Here is a 21981-nt window from a genome sequence, read left to right as displayed (position 1 = left end):
TGATCTTTTGACAGAATGAGTGGATGCTTAGTCTCTTCTGACAAAGCACCCTTACTCAATCGTCCTCCTACTCTCAAAAGTCCATCCTGCAAACGTGGATCAAGCTTGTACACAGAACTGTCTCTTGACAGATTTTCCAGCTGATAGGGCAGCGATTTCTTCCTTGAACCTCTTTTGTTGACTGTAGCGAATGACAGCCATTTCAGCATCCAAGAGATCCTCAGCTGATAACATCTGGCTTTCAATGGCTCTTTTGGCCCTCTCCATCTCCAGTGACACATTGAGAGATGATCCACCTGCCTCCTTTCTGTGGAGCTCAAGAGCATGTAAGTCCTTTCTCTTTTGTTTCAACTGCAGCAGAATTCTCTTCCATTTGAGAAACCATGCCACCGCCACCTCGAGTCTCCTCCAATCCGAAAAGTACAATAATAGCTGATCTGTAGCAGTTGGAGAGCCCTGAGTAATGATGGTGTTTACTGTGGCTTCTCTTTTGACCTCCAAATCATCATCTGCAATTGTGACCTCTGTGATGTCTGCAGGCCAATCCTTTTCTGGGTCAAGGAGAAACTTTGGGCCCTCAATCCAGCTACCCCCATTCAGCAGATCTTCAACTTTCATACCTCTGGAGGCATAGTCTGCAGGGTTGTCTTTGGTATTAATATACCTCCACTGAGAGACTTGAGTTGCATCTCTAATAGTTGTTACCCTATTTGATACAAATATGTGGAAATGCTTATCCTCATTTTTTATGTACTTGAGCCCTGCAGTGCTGTCTGTCCAGAAAGTTGACTGATCCAGTGGCAGCTCCAACTCCACTCTCAACATCTGATCTACCCGCACAGCCAGAACAGCAGCCTCAAGCCCCAGACGGGGAATAGTTATCGGTTTTAGAGGGGTAACTCTTGCCTTATCCAACAGGAGAGAAACATGGACCAACTTACAGTTGTCAGTCCTGAGGTAAGTAACAGTACCAAATCCATCCTGACTAGCATCAGAGAAGTTGTGCAGCTGTGCCTTAATGGGCTGTCCAAAGTCTTTGGGCTTAATGCATCTTTCAACTTTGAATGCTGCCAACCTTTTCAGGTCTTCCAGCCACCTTCTCCTCTGATGGCCAATGTCTGCAGGTATGTTGTCGTCCCATCCACAACGTCTCCGACAGAGCTCTTGCAGCATGACTTTGGCTGGGAGGGTTACTGGGGCAAGAAAACCCAGAGGATCATAAACCGAGCTGATTATGGACAACATTCCTTGCCTACTCTGTGGTTGTTCTTTCATCGCCATTTTGAATTTGAATGTGTCTGACTCCACACACCAAGAGCTCGTTCGACTGGAAGCTCATCTCTATCCAGATCCAGTTCTTTCAAGTCTTTCGCTCTGTGCTCCTCTTCAATGGTTTGCAGTACTGCCCGGCTATTACTGATCCACTTTGTCAAAGTGAAGCCTCCCTTTTGGCAGATTTCAGTGAGAGCTTGAACCATAGCAACTGCCTCCTTGGCTGAGTGCAAGCTCTTCAAACAGTCATCAACATAAAAGTTTCTTCTGACTGTTTCCACAACCTCTAGTGAGAAGTTAGCCCGATTGTCTTCTGCAGTTCTCCTGAGTGCATAACTAGCACAACTTGGGGAAGAGACGGCCCCGAACAAATGAACTGCCATTCGAAATTCTTCAATCTCTTGGTTCACATTGCCCTCAGGCCACCACAAGAAGCGCAGGAAGTCTTTGTCCTCTTCAGCCACCCTAACTTGGTAAAACATAGATTTAATGTCTCCCATAAATGCCACTGGCTCCTGTCCTTTCCTTTTTCCACTTTGTCTCATATTTTGATCCAAAGACCTGATGTGTTTTTCCCTCAGAGGGTGCGTTCAGTGCACTTGAATCCTTTTGGGCTACTGAGAAGCTGCTTTATGGCATTGCACTCCACGTGTATGGTTTAAATGAGTTTGCTGCAGGATTGAGTCCTTTGGAATTTGGGTTTTGTTCTTCATTCCTTTGCAAGTAAGAATTCATTCCATCAGAAGGTGCTTGTGAGTTACTGGAACATTCTGAGGCAGCTTGAAAAACTCCTAACTTTGCAGTGGATGCAGCTATTTCAGCATCAATCTCAAGCTGCTCCCTTTTTCTTCACAGCTGCTCTTCCTGGGCCTCTAGAGCATGCCTTTCCTTTAAAGCGGCAGCTCTAGCGAGAGGTGCAGCCCTTTCTGTTTCTGCTTTAATGCGAGATGAAGCTGTGGTTTTGCCACTTTTATTACTGCTTTTACCGTTTTTGTTACTTCTTTTACCACTACATGTGCTTTTTCGGTGAGAATGTCTACTGGCAACATCTAATATGCTGTCATCAGGGTGAACATCATCATCTTCACTACCATCATCACCATCCTCACCACCATGATCATGTACCAACCATTTTTCAACCCCAGAAATGAAATCATTTTCAACAAGCATTTTTGCAGCAAACCAAGTGTCTTGTTTGTCACTTTCTTCAGTGGACATTAATGGCAACAGAGCCACACGAGCATCTTTGGCTTCCCCACACAAAAGCACAATTTTTTCCAGTGTATGTTTTATCTCTTTTACATTACCACTCTGCATAAGCTCTTGAGTTACATTTCTCAGGTTTTTAGCCTTACTTTATTTGTCTTTTCTTACATTTTGTAACCTTTCCACCTTTGCAACAAGAGCTTTGTGTGTTAATGTAATAGACCGTTTACTTTTTACAGATTCTGTCTCATTAACATTTCCCTCTTTCTCCGAGGCTGCAGCAGCCGCTAGCTCCGCGGCAGCCACGTCTGGTTTACCGTCCATAATGTCCTTTAATTCACACCGCAACGCACATCTGAGACGAAAGCAACGAGATAAAGTTCAGTTTATCAGTGTTGTTTTAACAACCAATGCACTGGGATTACACTCGCAAAGTTGTGTGCACACTTATTATGGCCATAAAGTTGGTAGCGCTACTCTTGACCTCACAAGCGGTGGACACTGTGATGTTACAATCCAGATGAATAAAACAGCTGATGACCGGCGCGTCCTCCATCTCCACCTCCCCTGCTCTCAAACAAATGTAGGAAATCCAGCGTCGTGTCTTCCTCCATGAACGATGGCCAACGAACTAACTGAAGCGGAGTTTTTTGACTTAAATGTAGTGACTTGATTTCGACAGACAAAAAAAACTTAAGCCACAGTGAGGGGCTGTTACCGAGATATGTAATTGACGCGTCGTCATGCGGCGGCTCCATGTAGTAAATCAAACATCTGCGGACTTGTGCTTAAGATGTATTTATTTACCACCGTGTACCAATCAGGCCTTTGCTATACACACACTTACACCTATAACTTGCATGAAAACAAACAAAAAGGCTTAAAGATTAGCCTCTAAACGGCGGTCAAAAAACTGTGTGCTTCTTCCGGTACGCAGCACACCTGAGGAGTAATTGCCTCTTCTTCTACATATGCATTTCCATATGCTGCTGTCCAATACCCCACCCACTGTGGCAACCAGAGAATGACCTTAACACACACATGAATTAATGAATTATTAAATAGATCCAACAAGTCCAAAATGTAGCTGCTACAATTCTTCTGATTCACTGGTTTACAGTCTCATTCAAGTCAGACTACAAACTGCTACCTTTTACCTTCTGACCTGTCAAAACCTCTCAGACCTCACATTCCTCCACGTACACTCACATCACAGGATGCAGGTTATCTCATTATTCCAAAGATTACACCATTCAGATTTTATTCAAGAAATACATTTTTGGGCGTTCTATGCTTTTACGGATTACTATCAGTGAGGAGATGACAGAAAATGAGAGACAAGGGGAGAGAGAGATGGGGAACAACAAGCAATAAAGGTCCCTAATCAAACATCAATCAGGGACGTTGTGGTTCATGGTCGACGCTTCACCTCTTAAATCCAATTTTTGCCACTCCTACAACCAACTAGTATTATGTATGTTTAATATAATGTATGTTGTTATTATTGTCTCTTTCTGTAATTGTCTTCTTTCTTTTTGTGTGATTTGACACTAAAAAATAAACTAATTATTGTCATATTTCCATTAAATAGATTGAGAGTTTAAAGGTCCTGGGTGGAACTTTTATGGACCTCAGAAATTGTTAAGATCAGTATTAAATGATAAAAGAATTGTCACAACCACAATACATCTGTCAGACAGTCAAACTTCTAGTTTACTGCAGTTATAACGGTTCAAGAAAAAGAAAGTTGTTCTTACCCTTATCCAACCATCTACGATACTCTGTGAAATGAGTGAAGATTTGTCACAACCACAATACATCTGTCAGACAGTCAAACTTGTGGTTTACTGCAGTTATAACAGTTCAAGAAAAAAAATAGTTGTTCTTACCCTCTCTCCTCCATTTTAGATACTCTGTGAAATGAATAAAGAATTGTCACAACCATGATGCATCTATCACACAGTGAATCCATATTAGAAGTTTTTTAACTGCTGATATTCAAAATATTTTGGTAAGATATGTCTTTGTCAGTATTTAGTTGCAAATAAATCTATTTGTCAGAATACATGTTTTAATTTTATCTGTTAAAACTAACAGCAGTATGATTGATGACTGTAAAACTTCATTTGTTTGCTAGGAAAACATCACATTACTAAATCAACAACAACTAACAATGTGTCCAATTTGAGACTTTTTTATTTAATTGACTTTTAAAATTCAGCGATTAAAAAAAAAAGGTACATTGAATGCATTTGAAACACTGTTTTTTGCTTGTAAAAGTTTAGATATTAATTACTTTTAAGTGCTGGATGTATGAAAACAGAACATTATTTAAAACATTGTCATGTTAAATACTCTAAAATTATTAAAGACAAATAGGTGAACAATGTGAAAATGTTCTATCTTACCTTGCCATGTCCTTTCAGTAGCTTCTCCTGTATTGAAGATGAATAAGTGTGTGTTAACTCACTGGAATTCTTCATTAATCATGTTTTGTTTCATAATTAGGTTTTATAAGTTACAATTTTTTTGTAAACGTCAAACTTGTACAACATGCGTATTAATAATAAATTAGTAACATTCATAACTGCTCTTTTATCTGGTGGTTTTGTTTAGTTGAGAAAGTAGTAGAGATTAAATACCTGAATTGATTACAGATGTTGAGGGTGGCCTTTACAAACACAGGTTCTCATTAACAAATATAACAATATTAATAATATTAACAGAGTGGACAATATGTGTAGAGTCATGAGAGATGGGTTTTCCTAATACTCTGACAATGTTCTCAGAGGTGAGGATGAATCAGCCAAAGAAAATGTAATGAGTCATACGTTTTGGTTTAGTGACAACACACAGTCTCTGCAGTACAGCTGAAGACTCGCCTGGTCTTGACCTTTTAAATATCGAACCTTCAAGACTTTTTTATGGCTTCAAAGACTTCAGACATACAGATACAGAAAGGCAGACTGTCTCTGGTGCCTTTCAGTGTGTTTATCAATGAACCTCTACTTTACATTTTCAGCTCTGATTAGGAAGTTGTCTTCTGATGTTGCTACTAAGCAGAAGAGATAAAGAAGTCCTGTAATTTAATTTACATTTAGAGAGAGATGGAGAACAACAATCAATAAAGGTCCCTAATCAAACATGAACCAGGGACGTTGTGGTTCATGGTCGACGCTTCACCTCTTAAATCCAATTTTTGCCACTGCTATAACTGAATAGTATCATGTATTTTTAATATAATGTATGTTGTTATTATTTTCTCTTTCTGTGATTGTCTTCTTTCTTTTTTTGTGATTTGACACTGAAAAATAAGCTAATTATTGTCATATTTCCATTAAATAGATTGAGAGTTTCCAGGTCCTGGGTGGATGTCTTATGGACCTCAGAAATTGTTGAGATCAGTATTAAATGATAAAAGAATTGTCACAACCACAATACATCTGTCAGACAGTCAAACTTCTAGTTTACTGCAGTTATAACGGTTCAAGAAAAAAAAAGTTGTTCTTACCCTTATCCTTCCTTTCTTGATACTCTGTGAAAAAATAAAGAATTGTCACAACCATGATGCATCTATCACACAGTGAATCCATATTAGAAGTTTTTTAACTGCTGCTATTCAAACAAATGTTGGTCAGATATGTCTTTGTCAGTATTTAGTTGCAAATAAATCTATTTGTCAGAATACATGTTTTAATTTTATCTGTTAAAACTAACAGCAGTATGATTGATGACTGTAAAACTTCTTTTGTCTGTTAGGAAAACATCACATTACTAAATCAACAACTAACAATGTGTCCAATTTGAGACTTTTTTACATTGTAAAACATTGTCATGTTAAATACTCTTAAATTATTAAATACAAATAGGTGACCAATGTCAAAATGTTCTATCTTACCTTTCCTTCTCATTTCAGCAGCTTCTCCTGTATTGAAGATGAATAAGTGTGTGTTAACTCACTGGAATTCTTCATTAATCATGTTTTGTTTCATAATTAGGTTTTATAAGTTACATTTGCTTTTGTGAATGTCAAACTTGTGCAACATGGGTATTAATAATACATTTGTAACATTCATAACTGCTCTTTTATCTGGTGGTTTTGTTTAGTTGAGAAAGTTGTAGAGATTAAATACCTGAATTAATTACAGATGTTGAGGGTGGCCTTTACAAACACAGGTTCTCATTAACAAATATAACAATATTAATAATATTAACAGAGTGGACAATATGTGTAGAGTCATGAGAGATGGGTTTTCCTAATACTCTGACAATGTTGTCAGAGGTGAGGATGAATCAGCCAAAGAAAATGTAATGAGTCATACGTTTTAGTTTAGTGACAACACACAGTCTCTGCAGTACAGCTGAAGACTCGCCTGGTCTTGACCTTTTAAATATCGAACCTTCAAGGCTTTTTTATGGCTTCAAAGACTTCAGACATACAGATACAGAAAGGCAGACTGTCTCTGGTGCCTTTCAGTGTGTTTATCAATGAACCTCTACTTTACATTTTCAGCTCTGATTAGGAAGTTGTCTTCTGATGTTGCCACTAAGCAGAAGAGATAAAGAAGCCTGTAATTTCATTTACATTTAGAGAGAGATGGAGAACAACAATCAATAAAGGTCCCTAATCAAACATGAATCAGGGACGTTGTGGTTCATGGTCGATGCTTCACCTCTTAAATCCAATTTTTGCCACTCCTATAACTGAATAGTATCATGTATGTTTAATATAATGTATGTTGTTATTATTTTCTCTTTCTGTAATTGTCTTCTTTCTTTTTTTGTGATTTGACACTAAAAAATAAACTAATTATTGTCATATTTCCATTAAATAGATTGAGAGTTTCCAGGTCCTGGGTGGGTGTTTTATGGACCTCAGAAATTGTTGAGATCAGTATTAAATGATAAAAGAATTGTCACAACCACAATACATCTGTCAGACAGTCAAACTTCTAGTTTACTGCAGTTATAACGGTTCAAGAAAAAAAAATTAGTTGTTCTTACCCTCATCCAACCTTTCTAGGAACTCTGTGAAATAAATAAAAAATTGTCACAACCATGATGCATCTATCACACAGTGAATCCATATTAAAAGTTTTTTAACTGCTGCTGTTCAGAAAATGTTGGTCAGATATGTCTTTGTCAGTATTTAGTTGCAAATAAATCTATTTGTCAAAATACATGTTTTAATTTTATCTGTTAAAACCATAGACTGTATATAAATAGGTGACCAATGTGAAAATGTTCTATCTTACCTTGCCATCTCCTTTCATCAGCTTCTCCTGTATAGAAGACGAATAAGTGTGTGTTACTGGAATTCTTCATTAATCATGTTTTGTTTCATAATTAGGTTTTATAAGTTACATTTTCTTTTGTGAATGTCAAACTTGTGTAACATGGGTATTAATAATACATTTGTAACATTCATAACTGCTCTTTTATCTGGTGGTTTTGTTTAGTTGAGAAAGTTGTAGAGATTAAATACCTGAATTAATTACAGATGTTGAAGGTGGCCTTTACAAACACATGTTCTCATTAACAAATATAACAATATTAATAATATTAACAGAGTGGACAATATGTGTAGAGTCATGAGAGATGGGTTTTCCTAATACACTGACAATGTTCTCAGAGGCGAGGAAGAATCAGCCAAAGAAAATGTAATGAGTCATACGTTTTAGTTTAGTGACAACACACAGTCTCTGCAGTACAGCTGAAGACTCGCCTGGTCTTGAACTTTTAAATATCGAACCTTCAAGACTTTTTATGGCTTCAAAGACTTCAGACATACAGATACAGAAAGGCAGACTGTCTCTGGTGCCTTTCAGTGTGTTTATCATTGACCCTCTACTTTACATTTTCAGCTCTGATTAGGAAGTTGTCTTATGGAGCTTAGCGTAAATTCAGGCAGTAAGACTATCTTTAACCATTTATTCATTCCAACTCCTCTCTCTCTCTCCCTTGTTTCTCCAGCTTTCGTATCAGCTGATAAGGGACGTTACTCTAGTCATGAAATCAGAATCCTCCACGATCTCCAACTGCCAATCACGACTTAGCTGTCAAACTTTAAATCTGTTCCCTTCTCAGTTGACATTTCAGCGCAGTCGTCTCAACTCAGTGGTCATGCTGCTGAATGCATCCTTCGTCACGCTGGTCGTTGTATTGGTGAGTTACGTTCTCAAACTACTATGTGCAGTCTTGCTGCAGTGTTTAAAACTCATCTGCTCGCTCTGTATTCACCATTCAGCGTGTCGCTCTGTTACTCATGCAGCACGGCGGCTTCAAAGACGCCACTCGTCCGCTGCAACTCCTCAAGACGGCACTCTGAACCCAGCAAAACAAGCGACCGGCAAAGTTGCTCCAGCGGAGTCCGGCTGCATTTCGGAGTTTCTGAATCAACCTCTCTTCTTCAGTCAAATCTCAACCAGACCGTCCTTACTCTGGCTCCCCTTCACCTGGTCAGTCTATGGGGGCTTCAGGTGCGCCCGTAAACTACAGAACTATAAAATTCATAATGCTACTACCTTATTTCTCTCCTCATTTAAACATGCAGAGTTGCTATAAGTGTATTCAGTAGGTTATGTAGACCTATATCAAGTGGACGTATCACCGTCAAGGCATTTCAGCACGCGAATCTGGAAGTGAATGTCAAACAGTAAGCGAACACACCACGTGCAACTTATTCAGTCATACAGGCTTTTCTCTCGCTCATCAGTAAGTTGATGCATCTGTTATGTATTTCAGCATGTTGGTCAGGGCATACGCATCGCGTCACGTACGCATTCCACTATGTATTTGCCCTTCAGGCATTTTATACTGTTGTGTGGTGCCTGCCCCCTCTTTTGCATCTCTGCTTAATTTTTTAATCAGGAGGAAGTAGGAAGAAAGAGCATGTAGCACTCAGCATATAAATCAGCCCATACAGAGCACATAGAGTCCTGCGCACAGCAACATGATGCAGCAGATTAATTTATCAATAGCAGTTCAACAATGCATATATGGAACTTGTAAGTGTACCACTAGTAAGTCTTGAAGGTATTGTTTCCATGCTAGCTTTCAATTCAGCATGTGGTCCTTCAGCGTTTAGCTATTGATATTTGGCATTTTTCCTCGCTAGTGCATGTCTATGTAGCTGTCTAAATAGTATGTTTGGTTTTGAGCCTATTGACTATCATTTAAGTGGGTAGCACCCAGTCTGAAAAGTGAAGCAATGCAGAAGTGCCTTTAACCTGCATTCTTTCTAATGGACAGCAGGGGGCGACTCAACTGGCTGCAAAAAGAAGTCTGATTGTATAGAAGTCTATCAGAAAATGACCCTGCTTCTCACTTGATTTATTAGGGACTGAGCCCCAAAGGGGTAAAGACCCTCTTGTATCTGTTCTGTTTCTTTCTTTCTTTCTTTCTTATCTCGCCACTTAAACCCTAAATTTGACCCCCTAAACATGCTCAAAAACTCACCAAAACCTTACAATGTAAACCAACGTGGAGGCAATCTCTGGGCATGGACTTTGTGCCAAACTGGGGCGTCTGACGTCTAAACTATAAGTCAGACCACTTTCAAACCTGTATCAATGGATTCACAACGGAAATTCCTACTAAAATATGATTTTTAATGTAAGATTTGGTCATAGTCATGGGATTTATGAGGATATTTCACAAGAAGAGTACTCTGAAATCCTTCTCTCCAGCTGAGAGGGAGAAGGAGGGAAGAAAGTGGAGGGATGGGTGTCACAGTTAAATGGAGGTCATTTTTGAAGGATACAGCAGAAAGGTCTATATACATACAGTACATTATATACAAACTTTGTATGAAGTGTGGTGTTATTATCATTTATTTTACAATAATTATGAGTCTTATATGTATAATTCAGTAGTGGGGATGACCTATGAGGGGAAGGGAAAAAATGGAGTGAGAATGACAGTTTAGTGATTAAAGTGCTGCAAAAAAATAACATCAAAACTAAAATTTGTAGCTCTGTACTGCAATTTTTCCTTTATTAGGGCCCAAGCACCTAGCGGTTTGCTCACACACTCCATTCAAATATATGAGTATTTTTCTGTGTCCAGCTGCAGTTACTTATTGTCTCTACACACCTGACAGCAGTGTTCAATGCTTACTTTTTTGTCAAGGAGTACATGTCTTCCTAAATAAAAAAAAATTGGGAGCACACATAGAAATTTAGGAGCAAACTGAAAAATGTTCAAGTAACTGTTTATTAAAGACAATAATTTATCACATACATATTTAAATGCTTTGTGTGTATGTATGTAAATCAAAGTTTATGTTCTCTTTAGGGGTATTTGATTATGGCAAGAAGCATAATCACAATTAGTTTTGCTTGATATTGACATCACGATTATTTAACACGATTACTTTTTGACTATCATTTTTGGTGATTGCCAATATACGCACATATTTTTTCCCACTTGGCTGAGGAAACTATTACACATGCAAGCATAAAAAAAGACAATATATAAGGGAAGAACTCAGGAAGACTAGAGTTCTGGAGCTCAGCATTAAAACTTAAATGAACCTGCCAAGTGGGTGGAGTAGCAGTTTTTTTGGGTTTTTTTTTTAGTTTATTAGACAGACAGGATTGATGTGTAGGATTTAATATTTGGTCTACAGTCTGAAGCGGAGGGTGGCAGTAATGTACCTAATATGCTAGTTGCCAACCGCTGTTATAACCCAAAAAGAGGAGAATAAGAGGTTTTTTCAAACAGAGTGGTACATCCTGTCAGCTGAGGGATTTCCTATCTGTGCAGCCGAACACAGCAACTCCTCCACGGACTGTTTCACCCTGATGGTCCTGGTGTTTCTTCCGCAGGCTTCACTTCACTTAACTGACCGACAGGCCCGCTGGTTCTTCCCACTTTAACCTGAATAACAAACCGGGGCTCGGTGGTCCGGTTGGATCCATACAGAGAGCCGGGGCTAGCTAAGAGCCGAGCAGAGGCTAACTGGTTATGCTTCCTTCCGGTCATGCTGCAGCTAACGCTCCGTTAGCCTTATTAGCATCGCCACTTTCTGTATCTGTCCTTTCAACTCTAAATCCCTCTAGCATTTCATATAGTCTTATGGTTGTAATTTGTAGTCACACAGTGTGCGAGTAAATTATTTCTCCACTTCACACATATCTATTTTTAGGTACAAATGCGAGTGAAATACTTGCACTGTAGAGCCCTGTGACAGTAGACATTTCAATAAAACTTTGCACCAAACTTTACATGTTTGATAAGAGTCCCGGCCTGAACACGTCTACATGACAATATTCCATCAGTGATGCAAACTGGCTGAAAAGCGCCCCCAACGAAATTGCAGCAAAGCAGCCCCAGCTGCAGGCAAAATAGTGGACAAAGGAAGTGATGTTTATCTCCTTCTTACACTGTCTGAAAACACCCTGGGTCTGAAGACATCTACATGCCCGTCACAGAAGCCCTTCGACTGCGCCACGGCCCGACATGCGCAAAGGCACGAGGGCCCGTTCAACGCTGCTTGCAGCTTTAATTATCTCTATCATCCCTAGAATAAACATTATCTCTACTTCACTCACTTGTTCTCCTATGTATGAAGCTTTAGATAAGTTCAGTCAGGAAGACTGTCTTTGCATGCGTAGGCCGTAGTTTTATTTCTCATGTGTGTTATCATCCTGCATTCACATCTCTAATGCATCTGTTACTCGGTATTCCCTGGTTGCCCTGCTAGGTTCGTTGATCGAGATATCAGTTGCTCACATCAGCTGGTCACATCTATCCAATAGCAGCAGCGACACAGCTTCATCGTAGCCTAGCATCTGCCGCTGAATTTCATTTAAATTAGCATTATTCAGGGCTTACTTTTAGGTCGTGGCAGCTACTTCCACCCCCACCCAAGGTATTTCATCTGCCTCCCTGCTACAACTGGGTCGGCGGTCACCCTCTGCCTACACATCTTCATCGTCCGACGTCAGCACTGTTCTCGCAAATCAAAGATCTCTTAGGCCATAATCTGGTAATCTCATGGATGGTAAAGAGCTATGTCATATCTATGGGTCATTTCACTCTACTTTCAGGCTATCCTCTCTCTTCCCTCCTTATAAAATGTGCATCAGAGCATGGTCTGTAGACCTCACAGCACCCACCACTCTTCTAGTGATCACTAACTCACTCTCTTCTATCAACTTTTTTATCTTCCATTCATTCAAGTGTAATGATTACATTGTCATAAACATTTATTATCACTGCATTCTGTCTAATTTTACCTTTTGCATATCTCACTAGAATCCTTCCCTGCCAGTAAGGTAAGGATCAAATATTTGGGTTGGTTTGTATCCACTCCATCGGGGGGTTATCCTATTCTAATCACACCTTCACCTCCCCCCTTTTATATATGATGACATTCACAATGGGGTCTAATCGCCAAAGACTCTCACTTTCATCTATCATGCATGTTCAATAAATAACATTCACATATGAAAAACTGAGTCTCTCCTGATTGAACTGATATTGCCACTAAGCAGAAGAGATAAAGAAGTCCTGTAATTTCATTTATCTTAGATTTGAGGGACACATCAGCAACATCACTAAAGTAGTTTTCTTCCACCTATGACACATCGTCCAAGTTCACTCATTTCTAACACAGTCAAATGCAGAAATTCTCATTCATGGTCATTCAGGTCTTGTATTCTGTACTATTAAAAAGATCCAATAAATCCAAAATGCAGCTGCTTCAATTCTTCTGATAACGAAAAAACTGTAACATGTAACATTGACTTGTTTCACTGGTTTACAGTTTCAGTCAGGTCAAACTAAAAACTGCTACACATGATGCAGGTTATCTCATTGTCCAAAGATTACATCCATTTTATTTAAGTAATAACTTTTTGGGTGTTCTATACTTTTATTGATTATTATCAGTGGAGAGATGACAGAAAATCAATCATCATCAGAAAACCTAATCAAACATCAATCAGGGACGTTGTGGTTCATGGTCGACGCTTCACCTCTTAAATCCAATTTTTGCCACTCCTATAACTGAATAGTATCATGTATGTTTAATAGAACGTATGTTGTTATTATTTTCTCTTTCTGTAATTGTTTTTTTGTTTTTTGTGATTTGACACTAAAAAATAAACTAATTATTGTCATATTTGCATTAAATAGATTGAGAGTTTCCAGGTCCTGGGTGGATGTTTTATGGACCTCAGAAATTGTTGAGATCAGTATTAAATGATAAAAGAATTGTCACAACCACAATACATCTGTCAGACAGTCAAACTTCTAGTTTACTGCAGTTATAACAGTTCAAGAAAAAATTAGTTGTTCTTACCCTTTTTCTTCCATTGAAGATACTCTGTGAAATGAATAAAGAATTGTCACAACCATGATGCATCTATCACACAGTGAATCCATATTAGAAGTTTTTTAATTGCTCCTATTCAAACAAATGTTGGTCTGATATGTCTTTATCAGTATTTAGTTGCAGATAAATCTATTTGTCAGAATACATGTTTTAATTGTATCTGTTAAAACTAACAGCAGTATGATTGATGATTGTAAAACTTAATTTGTCTGCTAGGAAAACATCACATTACTAAATCAACAACAACTAACGATGTGTCCAATTTGAGGCTTTTTTAATTAGTTGATTTTTTAAAATATAGATATTTAAGAAAAGAAAAAAAGTGCATTGAATGGTTTGCTTGTAAAAGATTATATATTAATTAATTTAAAGTGCTGGATGCATGAAAACAGAACATTATTTAAAATATTGTTATGTTAAAAACTCTAAAATTATTAAAGACAAATAGGTGACCAATGTGAAAATGTTCTATCTTACCTTGCCAGTCCCTTTCAGCAGCTTCGTCTGTATTAAAGATGAATAAGTGTGTGTTAACTCACTGGAATTCTTCATTAATCATGTTTTGTTTCATAATTAGATTTTATAAGTTACATTTGCTTTTGTGAATGTCAAACTTGTGCAACATGGGTATTAATAATACATTTGTAACATTCATAACTGCTCTTTTATCTGGTGGTTTTGTTTAGTTGAGAAAGTTGTAGAGATTAAATACCTGAATTAATTACAGATGTTGAAGGTGGCCTTTACAAACACAGGTTCTCATTAACAAATATAACAATATTAATAGTATTAACAGAGTGGACAATATGTGTAGAGTCATGAAAGATGGATTTTCCTAATACTCTGACAATGTTCTCAGAGGTGAGGAAGAATCAGCCAAAGAAAATGTAATGAGTCATACGTTTTAGTTTAGTGACAACACACAGTCTCTGCAGTACAGCTGCATTCAGGTCTTGTATTCTGTACTATTAAATAGATCCAGTTGCTATAATGCAATAATGCAGCTGCTACAATTCTTCTGATTCACTGGTTTACAGTTTCATTCAAGTCAGACTACAAACTGCTACCTATTACGTCCTGACCTGTCAAAACTTCTCAGACCTCACATTCCCCCACGAACACTCACATCACAGGATGCAGGTTATCTCATTATTCCAAAGATTACACCATTCAGATTTTAAGTGATAACTTGTTGGGCATTCTATGCTTTTATTGGTTATTGATTAGTATCAGTGAAGAGATGATAGAAAATGAGGGATGGGGGAGAAGGAGATGGGGAACAACAAGCAATAAAGGTCCCCAATCAAACATGAAACAGGGACGTTGCAGTCCATGGTTGACGCTTCACCTCTTAAATCCAATTTTTGCCACTCCTATAACTGAATAGTATCATGTATGTTTAATATATATTATTATTTTCTCTTTCTGTAGTTGTCTTCTTTCTTTTTACACTAAAAAAACAAACAAATTATTGGCATATTTCCCTAAAATATATTGAGACATGAAAATTGTCTGATCTGAGAGATACTGCAGTTCATGATCGGAGCCTTAACCCTTTAGTTTGCATCACTGATGGAATATTGTCATGTAGACATGTTAAGGCCGGGAGTCTTATCAAACATGTAAAGTTTGGTGCAGACTGGAGACTTTTAACTAGGGATGCATGACATTAGATTTTTGCCGATATTCAATATGTTGATATTTCCAACTCATTGTAGCCGATTGCTGATATCTGCACATATTTTTACCAGCTGGCTGAGGAGGCTATTATGCATGCAAGCATAGATTATACTATGATCAAGAAAGACAATATATGAAGGAAGAACTTAGGAAGACTGGACTTCAGTAGCACAGCATTAAAGTTCTTCCCTCATATAGGCTATAGTCTTTCTTGATCATTGGTACAATATATGATTACATGTGTAATAGTCTCCTCAGCCAAGTGGGAAAAAATATGTGCATATATCAACATCGGCAATTGGCAAAAATGACAGTCAAAAAGTAATCATGTTAAATAATTGTGATCCAATATTGAACAAGATAATCATGATTATGATTTTTGCCATAATCGAGCACCCCTAAAAACAACATAAATTGTGATTTACATACACACACACACACACACACACAGAGGTTAAATATGTATGTGATAAATTGTAAATATGTATGTAATGAATAGTTTTCTTTAAGAAACTGTTACTTGAACATTTTTCAGTGTGCTCCTAAAGTTATATGTGTGCTCCTAATTTTTTTTCATTATGGCAAAAATCATAATCACGATTATCATTATAACAAATTAATTTCGTAATTGTCATCAAGTTTATTTTTAGAAAAGTAAAGACTTTTGACCCACATGACCTGGTTAAAGTTTGATTGAAATGTGTACTCTCAGGTGTGTAGCGACAATAAGTAACTGCAGCTGGACACAGAAAAATACTCATATATTTTAATGGAGAGTGTGAGCAAACCACTAGGTGCTTGTGCCCTAACAAAGGAAAAACTGCAGTACAGAGCTACAAATTTTAGTTTTGATTTTATTTTTCTGCAGCACTTTATCACTCAACTGTCACTCTCACTCAATGAGCTCCATTCAACCCCCATGCCCCCCCCCCCCCCCCCTCCCCTTCTATTCTCTCTCCCTCTCAGTTGGAGAGGAGAATGTCACTCTTCTTGTGAAATATTCTCATGAATCCCATGACTTTGGCCAAATCCTACATTAAAAATCACATTTTTGTAGGAAATTTTGTCGCAAATCCATTGATACAGGTTTCAAAGTGGTCAGACTTATAGTTTAGACATCAGAGCCATCTGTTTGACACAAAGTCCATGCCTAGAGATTGCCTCCCCATTGGTTTACATTGTAAGGTGTGATGTGGCACTACAACTTTCAGGGCTTATAATATCTAAACCGTTCAAGTTATTACAAAGTTTTTAACAACTTTTGTTTAGCACAGTGTCATAAGTCATGTATTCAAGTTTGAAGCTGATACCATTAATGCCCTAGGAGGAGATAGCGTTTCTTGGGGGTCCAAAATTGGCGCAAAGTCGTACTTTGATGGGAATATTGTGGACTTCCTGTCCTGACTGAATATTGTCATCAGAAACGTGTTCAGGCCAGGACTCTTATCAAACATGCAAAGTTTGGGGCAGACTGGAGCATCTGCACTAAAGTTATAGCAATTTCCTCTGTCCTGGCAAAACATCAAAACTCAACGCCACACCCCGGCCACATGCTTCAACGATAGCTAAATTATAGCATATTAGGCACATTAGGGCCACCCTCCACTTCGGACTGTAGACCAAATATTAAATCCTACACATCAATCCTGTCTGTCTAATAAACTCAAAAAAAAACAAAACTGCTACTCCACCCACTTGGCAGGTTCATTAAAGTTTTAATGCTGAGCTCCAGAACTTTAGTCTTCCTGAGTTCTTCCCTCATATATTGTCTTTTTTGATCATACTTAGTACAATCTATGCTTGCATGTGTAATAGTTTCCTCAGCCAAGTTGGAAAAAATATGTGTATATATCGGCAATCGCCAAAAATGATAGTAAAAAAGTAATCATGTTAAATAATTGTGATCCAATTAAATAACCGTGATGTCAATATTGAGCAAAAATAATTGTGATTATGCTTTTTGCCATAATCAAGCACCCTTAAAGAGAACATACATTTTGATTTACATACACACACACAAAGCATTTAAATATGTATGTGATAAATTGTTGTCTTTAATAAACAGTTACTTGAACATTTTTCAGTTTGCTCCTAAATTTCTGTGTGCTAATTTTTTCATTTAGGAACACATGAAATCCTCAACAAAATAGTAAGCATTGAACACTGCTGTCAGGTGTGTAGAGACAATAAGTAACTGCAGCTGGACACAGAAAAATACTCATATATTTGAATGGAGAGTATGAGCGAACCGCTGGGTGCTTTGGCCTTAATAAAGGAAAAACTGCAGTATCGAGCTATAAATTTTAGCTTCGATTTTATTTTTCTGCAGCACTTTATCACTAAACTGTTACTCTCACTCCATTTTTTCCCTTCCCCTCATAGGTCATCCCCACTACTGAATTATACATATAAGACTCATAATTATTGTAAAATAAATGATAATAACACCACACTTCATACAAAGTTTGTATATAATGTACTGTAAGTATATAGACCTTTCTGCTGTATCCTTCAAAAATGAGCTGCTTTTAACCGTGACACCCATCCCCCCACTTTCTTCCCTCCTCCCTCTCAGTTGGAGAGAAGAATTTCAGAGTACTCTTCTTGTGAAATATCCTCATAAATCCCATGACTATGGCCAAATCTTACATTAAAAATCACATTTTAGTAGGAATTTTCATCGCAAATCCATTGATACAGGTTTGAACGTGGTCTGACTAGTTTAGACATCAGACGCCCCAGTTTGGCACAAAGTCCATGCCCAGAGATTGCCTCCCTATTGGTTTACATTATAAAGTGCAATGTGGCACTCCAACTTTCGGGGCTTACAAAATCTAAACCATTCAAGTTATTAAGTTATTAGTTAGTAAGTTATCAAGTTTTTAATAACTTTTGTTCAGCACAGTGTCATAAGTCATGTATTCAAGTTTGAAGCTGATACCATTAACGCCCTAGGAGGAGATAGCGTTTCTTGGGGGTCCAAAATTGGCGCAAAGTCATACTTTGATGGGCATATTGCGGACTTCCTGTTGAATTTAGGTCAGGGGTGTCGCTGTATGATTTGTAGGTCTTGATGAGACGAATAATTGAGTTTTGGTTTGATCTATCTACGACATTCCTACGGGCTGTGGCGGCCATTTTAGTGACATAGGTGGCGCTATAGAGCACATTTTGGCACTTTGGGGGATAATGCGCGCCATATTTGGTGAGTTTTTGAACATGTTTAGGGGGTCAAATTTAGGTCTGAAGTGGTGAGATAACAAAGAAAGAATTAAAGCTGCAAGCATCGTTGAACGGGCCCTTGCGCCTTTGTGCACGTCGGGCAGTGGTGCAGTCGAAGGGCTTCTGTGACGGGCATGTAGATGTCTTCAGACCCGGGATGTTTTCAGACAGTTCAAGAAGGAGATAAACATCACTTCCTTTGTCCACTATTTTGCCCGCTGTTGGGCTGCTTTACTGAAATTTCGTAGGGGGTGCTATTCAGCCAGTTTGCATCACTGATGGAATATTGTCATGTTCATGTGTTCAGGCCGGGAGTCTTATCAAACATGTAAAGTTTGGTGCAGAATGGAGCATTTACAATAAAGTTATAGCAACTTCCTCTGTCATGGCGAAACATCAAATCTCAACTGTGTGAGGATGAGAATTTTCTGCAGGGTGAGACATGGCTGCCTTGCTCACACCTGTGTCATAAAAATCATGCAAGTTTTGTGCCCATTCACTTGAATTTCAATTAGTAAATTGAAAACCCTTGATGAGTTTGTGTGTAAAACAAATTAATTTCCTAATTTTCATCAAGTCTATTTTAGGAATGTAAAGACTTTTAACTAGGGATGCACGACATTGGATTTTTGTCGATATCCGATATGCTGATATTTCCAACTTGTGGCCGATTGTTGATATCTGCACATATTTTTACCAGCTGGCTGAGGAGGCTATTATGCATGCAAGCATAGATTATACTATGATCAAGAAAGACAATATATGAAGGAAGAACTTAGGAAGACTGGACTTCAGTAGCTCAGCATTAAAGTTCTTCCCCCATATAAGCTATAGTCTTTCTTGATCATTAGTACAATATATGATTGCATGTGTAATAGTCTCCTCAGCCAAGTGGGAAAAAATATGTGCATATATCAACATCGGCAATTGGCAAAAATGACAGTCAAAAAGTAATCATGTTAAATAATTGTGATACAATATTGAACAAGATAATCGTGATTATGATTTTTGCCATAATCGAGCACCCCTAAAAACAACATAAATTGTGATTTACATACACACACACACACACAGAGTTTAGGAGCACATGTACTCCTTGAAAAAAAGTGAGGATTGAACACTGCTGTCAGATGTGTAGAAACACTAAGTAACTGGAGTGTGGCGCAGTCCAAGGGCTTCTGTCACAGGCATGTAGATGTTTTCAGACCTGGGCTGACAAGTCTTACTTTACCCCCCCCCACCCCCCCCTCTCATTCTCTCTCTCTCCCTCTCAGCTGGAGAGAAGGATTTCAGAGTACTCTTCTTGTGAAATATCCTCATAAATCCCATGACTTTGGCCAAATCTTACATTAAAAATCACATTTTTTGTAGGAAATTTCGTCGTGAGTCCATTGATACAGGTTTGAAAGTGGTCGGACTTATATTATATTATATTATAGTTTAGACGTTTGGCACAAAGTCCATGCCCAGAGATTGCCTCCCCATTGGTTTACATTGTAAGGTGTGATGTTGCACTCCAACTTTCAGGGCTTACTAGATCTAAACCGTTCGAGTTATTACAAATTTTTTATAACTTTTGTTCAGCACAGTGTGATAAGTCTTAAAGTATTAAAGTTTGAAGCCGATACCATTAACACACTAGGAGGAGATAGCGTTTATTCAAAGTCCAAAATAGGCGCAAAGTCATACTTTCATGGGTGAACTGCGGACTTCCTGTTGGATTTAGGTCAGGGGTATCAGCGTTTGATTTGTAGGTCTTGATGAGACGAATAATTGAGTTTTGGTTCAATCTCTCTACGACATTCCTACGAGCCGTGGCGACCATTTTAGATACATAGGTGGCGCTCTTGAGCACATTTTGGCACTTTGGGGGTTAATTTTGACATTTTATCAAATTTTTCACCAGACCTGATGTGCGTGCCAAATTTGGTGAGTTTTTTGAGCATGTTTAGGGGGTCAAATTTAGGGTTGAAGTGGCATATTAATAAAGAAAGAATAATAAGAAAGAAATAAACACACAAAATACAACGTGGTCTTCGCCCTTTGGGTTCAGGCCCCAATTAAAGCTGCAAGCAGCGATGATTGAGCCCTCGCAACCTTGCGTACGTCGCTGTGTGGCGCAATTGAAAGGCTTCTGTCACTCGCATGTAGATGTGTTCAGACCAAGGCTGTTTTCAGACAGTGCAAGAAGGAGATAAATATCACTTCATTTGTCCAATATTTTGCCTGCTGCTTGGGCTGCTTCCTTGAAATTTCATAGGGGGCGCTATGGAGCCAGTTTGCATTACTGATTGAATATTGTCATGTAGAAGTGTTCAGACTGGGACTCTTATCAAACATGGAAAGTTTGGGGCAGATTGGAGCATTTACACTAAAATTATAGTGTAAATAATTTCCTCTGGAATGGCGAAACATCAAAAGTATGAAGCACACACTTCAACGATAACTAAATCTTTTAATAACTTTTGATCACAAACTAGTCTAGATGACACACACTGATTTTGAAGTCGTTATGATGAATTCTGTAGGAGGAGTTCGTTAAAATACAAGACGTGAAATCGCCAAAATTGACCACTAAATTCAAAATGGCCGACTTCCTGTTGGGTTTCAGCTATGGGTCCCAGAGACTTTTTTGTGTGCCCTGGCATGATGCATGTGTGTACCAATTTTCATACATGTAGATTTAACGTGGCGTGGGGGCTGCTTTGTTGACATATGGTAGGGGGCGCTGTAGAGCCATTCTGCCACACTTATGCCAGCCACTGATACGATATTATAGACTGTAAGACCTGCCATGTGTGTGCAAAGTTTTGTGAGTTTTCAAGCATGTCTTGGCCCTTAAAAACAGCTTTGTATTTTGTGGCGAACAATGTGTTGCCATAGCAACGGCTTTCGATGAAAACTCAAAGGCTTCAGGAGCTATCGTCATCAAGGTCTTACACCTTGGCTTACCAAATTTTATGTGTTTCTGACTAACCTGCTAGGAGTAGTTTGCAAAAGAGTGGCGCTTAATACTTCCTGTTGCCAGTAGGTGGCGCTATGACTGTCACTAAATATGGGTCTTTACATGTCTTCAGACCAGGACTCTTAACAAGCATATGAAATTTGGAAAAGATCAGACCATGTGGAGTCAAGTTATAATGCTTTGAAATTTCATGGCGAGACATCGAAATTCACTGCGTCGTCATGGCAATACCTTTGGACGAAAAGTCACCAACTTCATAATATACGATCTCCAAGGTCTTGAGGCTATTCTGAGT

General features: G+C 38.4%; 2 protein-coding genes across 3 annotated transcripts in view; both read right to left on the bottom strand.

The window, feature by feature from the left end:
* The window catches only part of LOC137177285 (uncharacterized), a 37380-nt gene extending 28987 nt beyond the window's left edge, over positions 1 to 8393 (bottom strand). For both annotated transcript variants that reach the window (XM_067583472.1, XM_067583473.1), the window contains exons 1-7: positions 7734 to 8393; positions 7483 to 7506; positions 6377 to 6403; positions 5990 to 6013; positions 4887 to 4913; positions 4368 to 4391; positions 4236 to 4259 (exon numbers count right to left, since the gene is read on the bottom strand). In XM_067583472.1, the coding sequence (XP_067439573.1) occupies positions 4236 to 4259; positions 4368 to 4391; positions 4887 to 4913; positions 5990 to 6013; positions 6377 to 6403; positions 7483 to 7506; positions 7734 to 7803 (220 nt within the window). In that variant the 5' untranslated portion in view covers positions 7804 to 8393. The remainder of the gene's footprint in view (positions 1 to 4235; positions 4260 to 4367; positions 4392 to 4886; positions 4914 to 5989; positions 6014 to 6376; positions 6404 to 7482; positions 7507 to 7733) is intronic.
* Positions 1 to 21981, bottom strand: part of LOC137177283 (uncharacterized) — a 238723-nt gene that overhangs the window by 203236 nt on the left and 13506 nt on the right. The window contains exon 9 of the mRNA XM_067583470.1: positions 14297 to 14323. Within this exon, the coding sequence (XP_067439571.1) occupies positions 14297 to 14323 (27 nt within the window). The remainder of the gene's footprint in view (positions 1 to 14296; positions 14324 to 21981) is intronic.

The sequence above is a fragment of the Thunnus thynnus genome, chromosome 24 (genome assembly GCF_963924715.1).
Source record: "Thunnus thynnus chromosome 24, fThuThy2.1, whole genome shotgun sequence".
NCBI lineage: Eukaryota > Metazoa > Chordata > Actinopteri > Scombriformes > Scombridae > Thunnus > Thunnus thynnus.
Note: the sequence above shows the minus strand (reverse complement) of the source record. Positions and strands in the feature narration are given on the sequence as shown.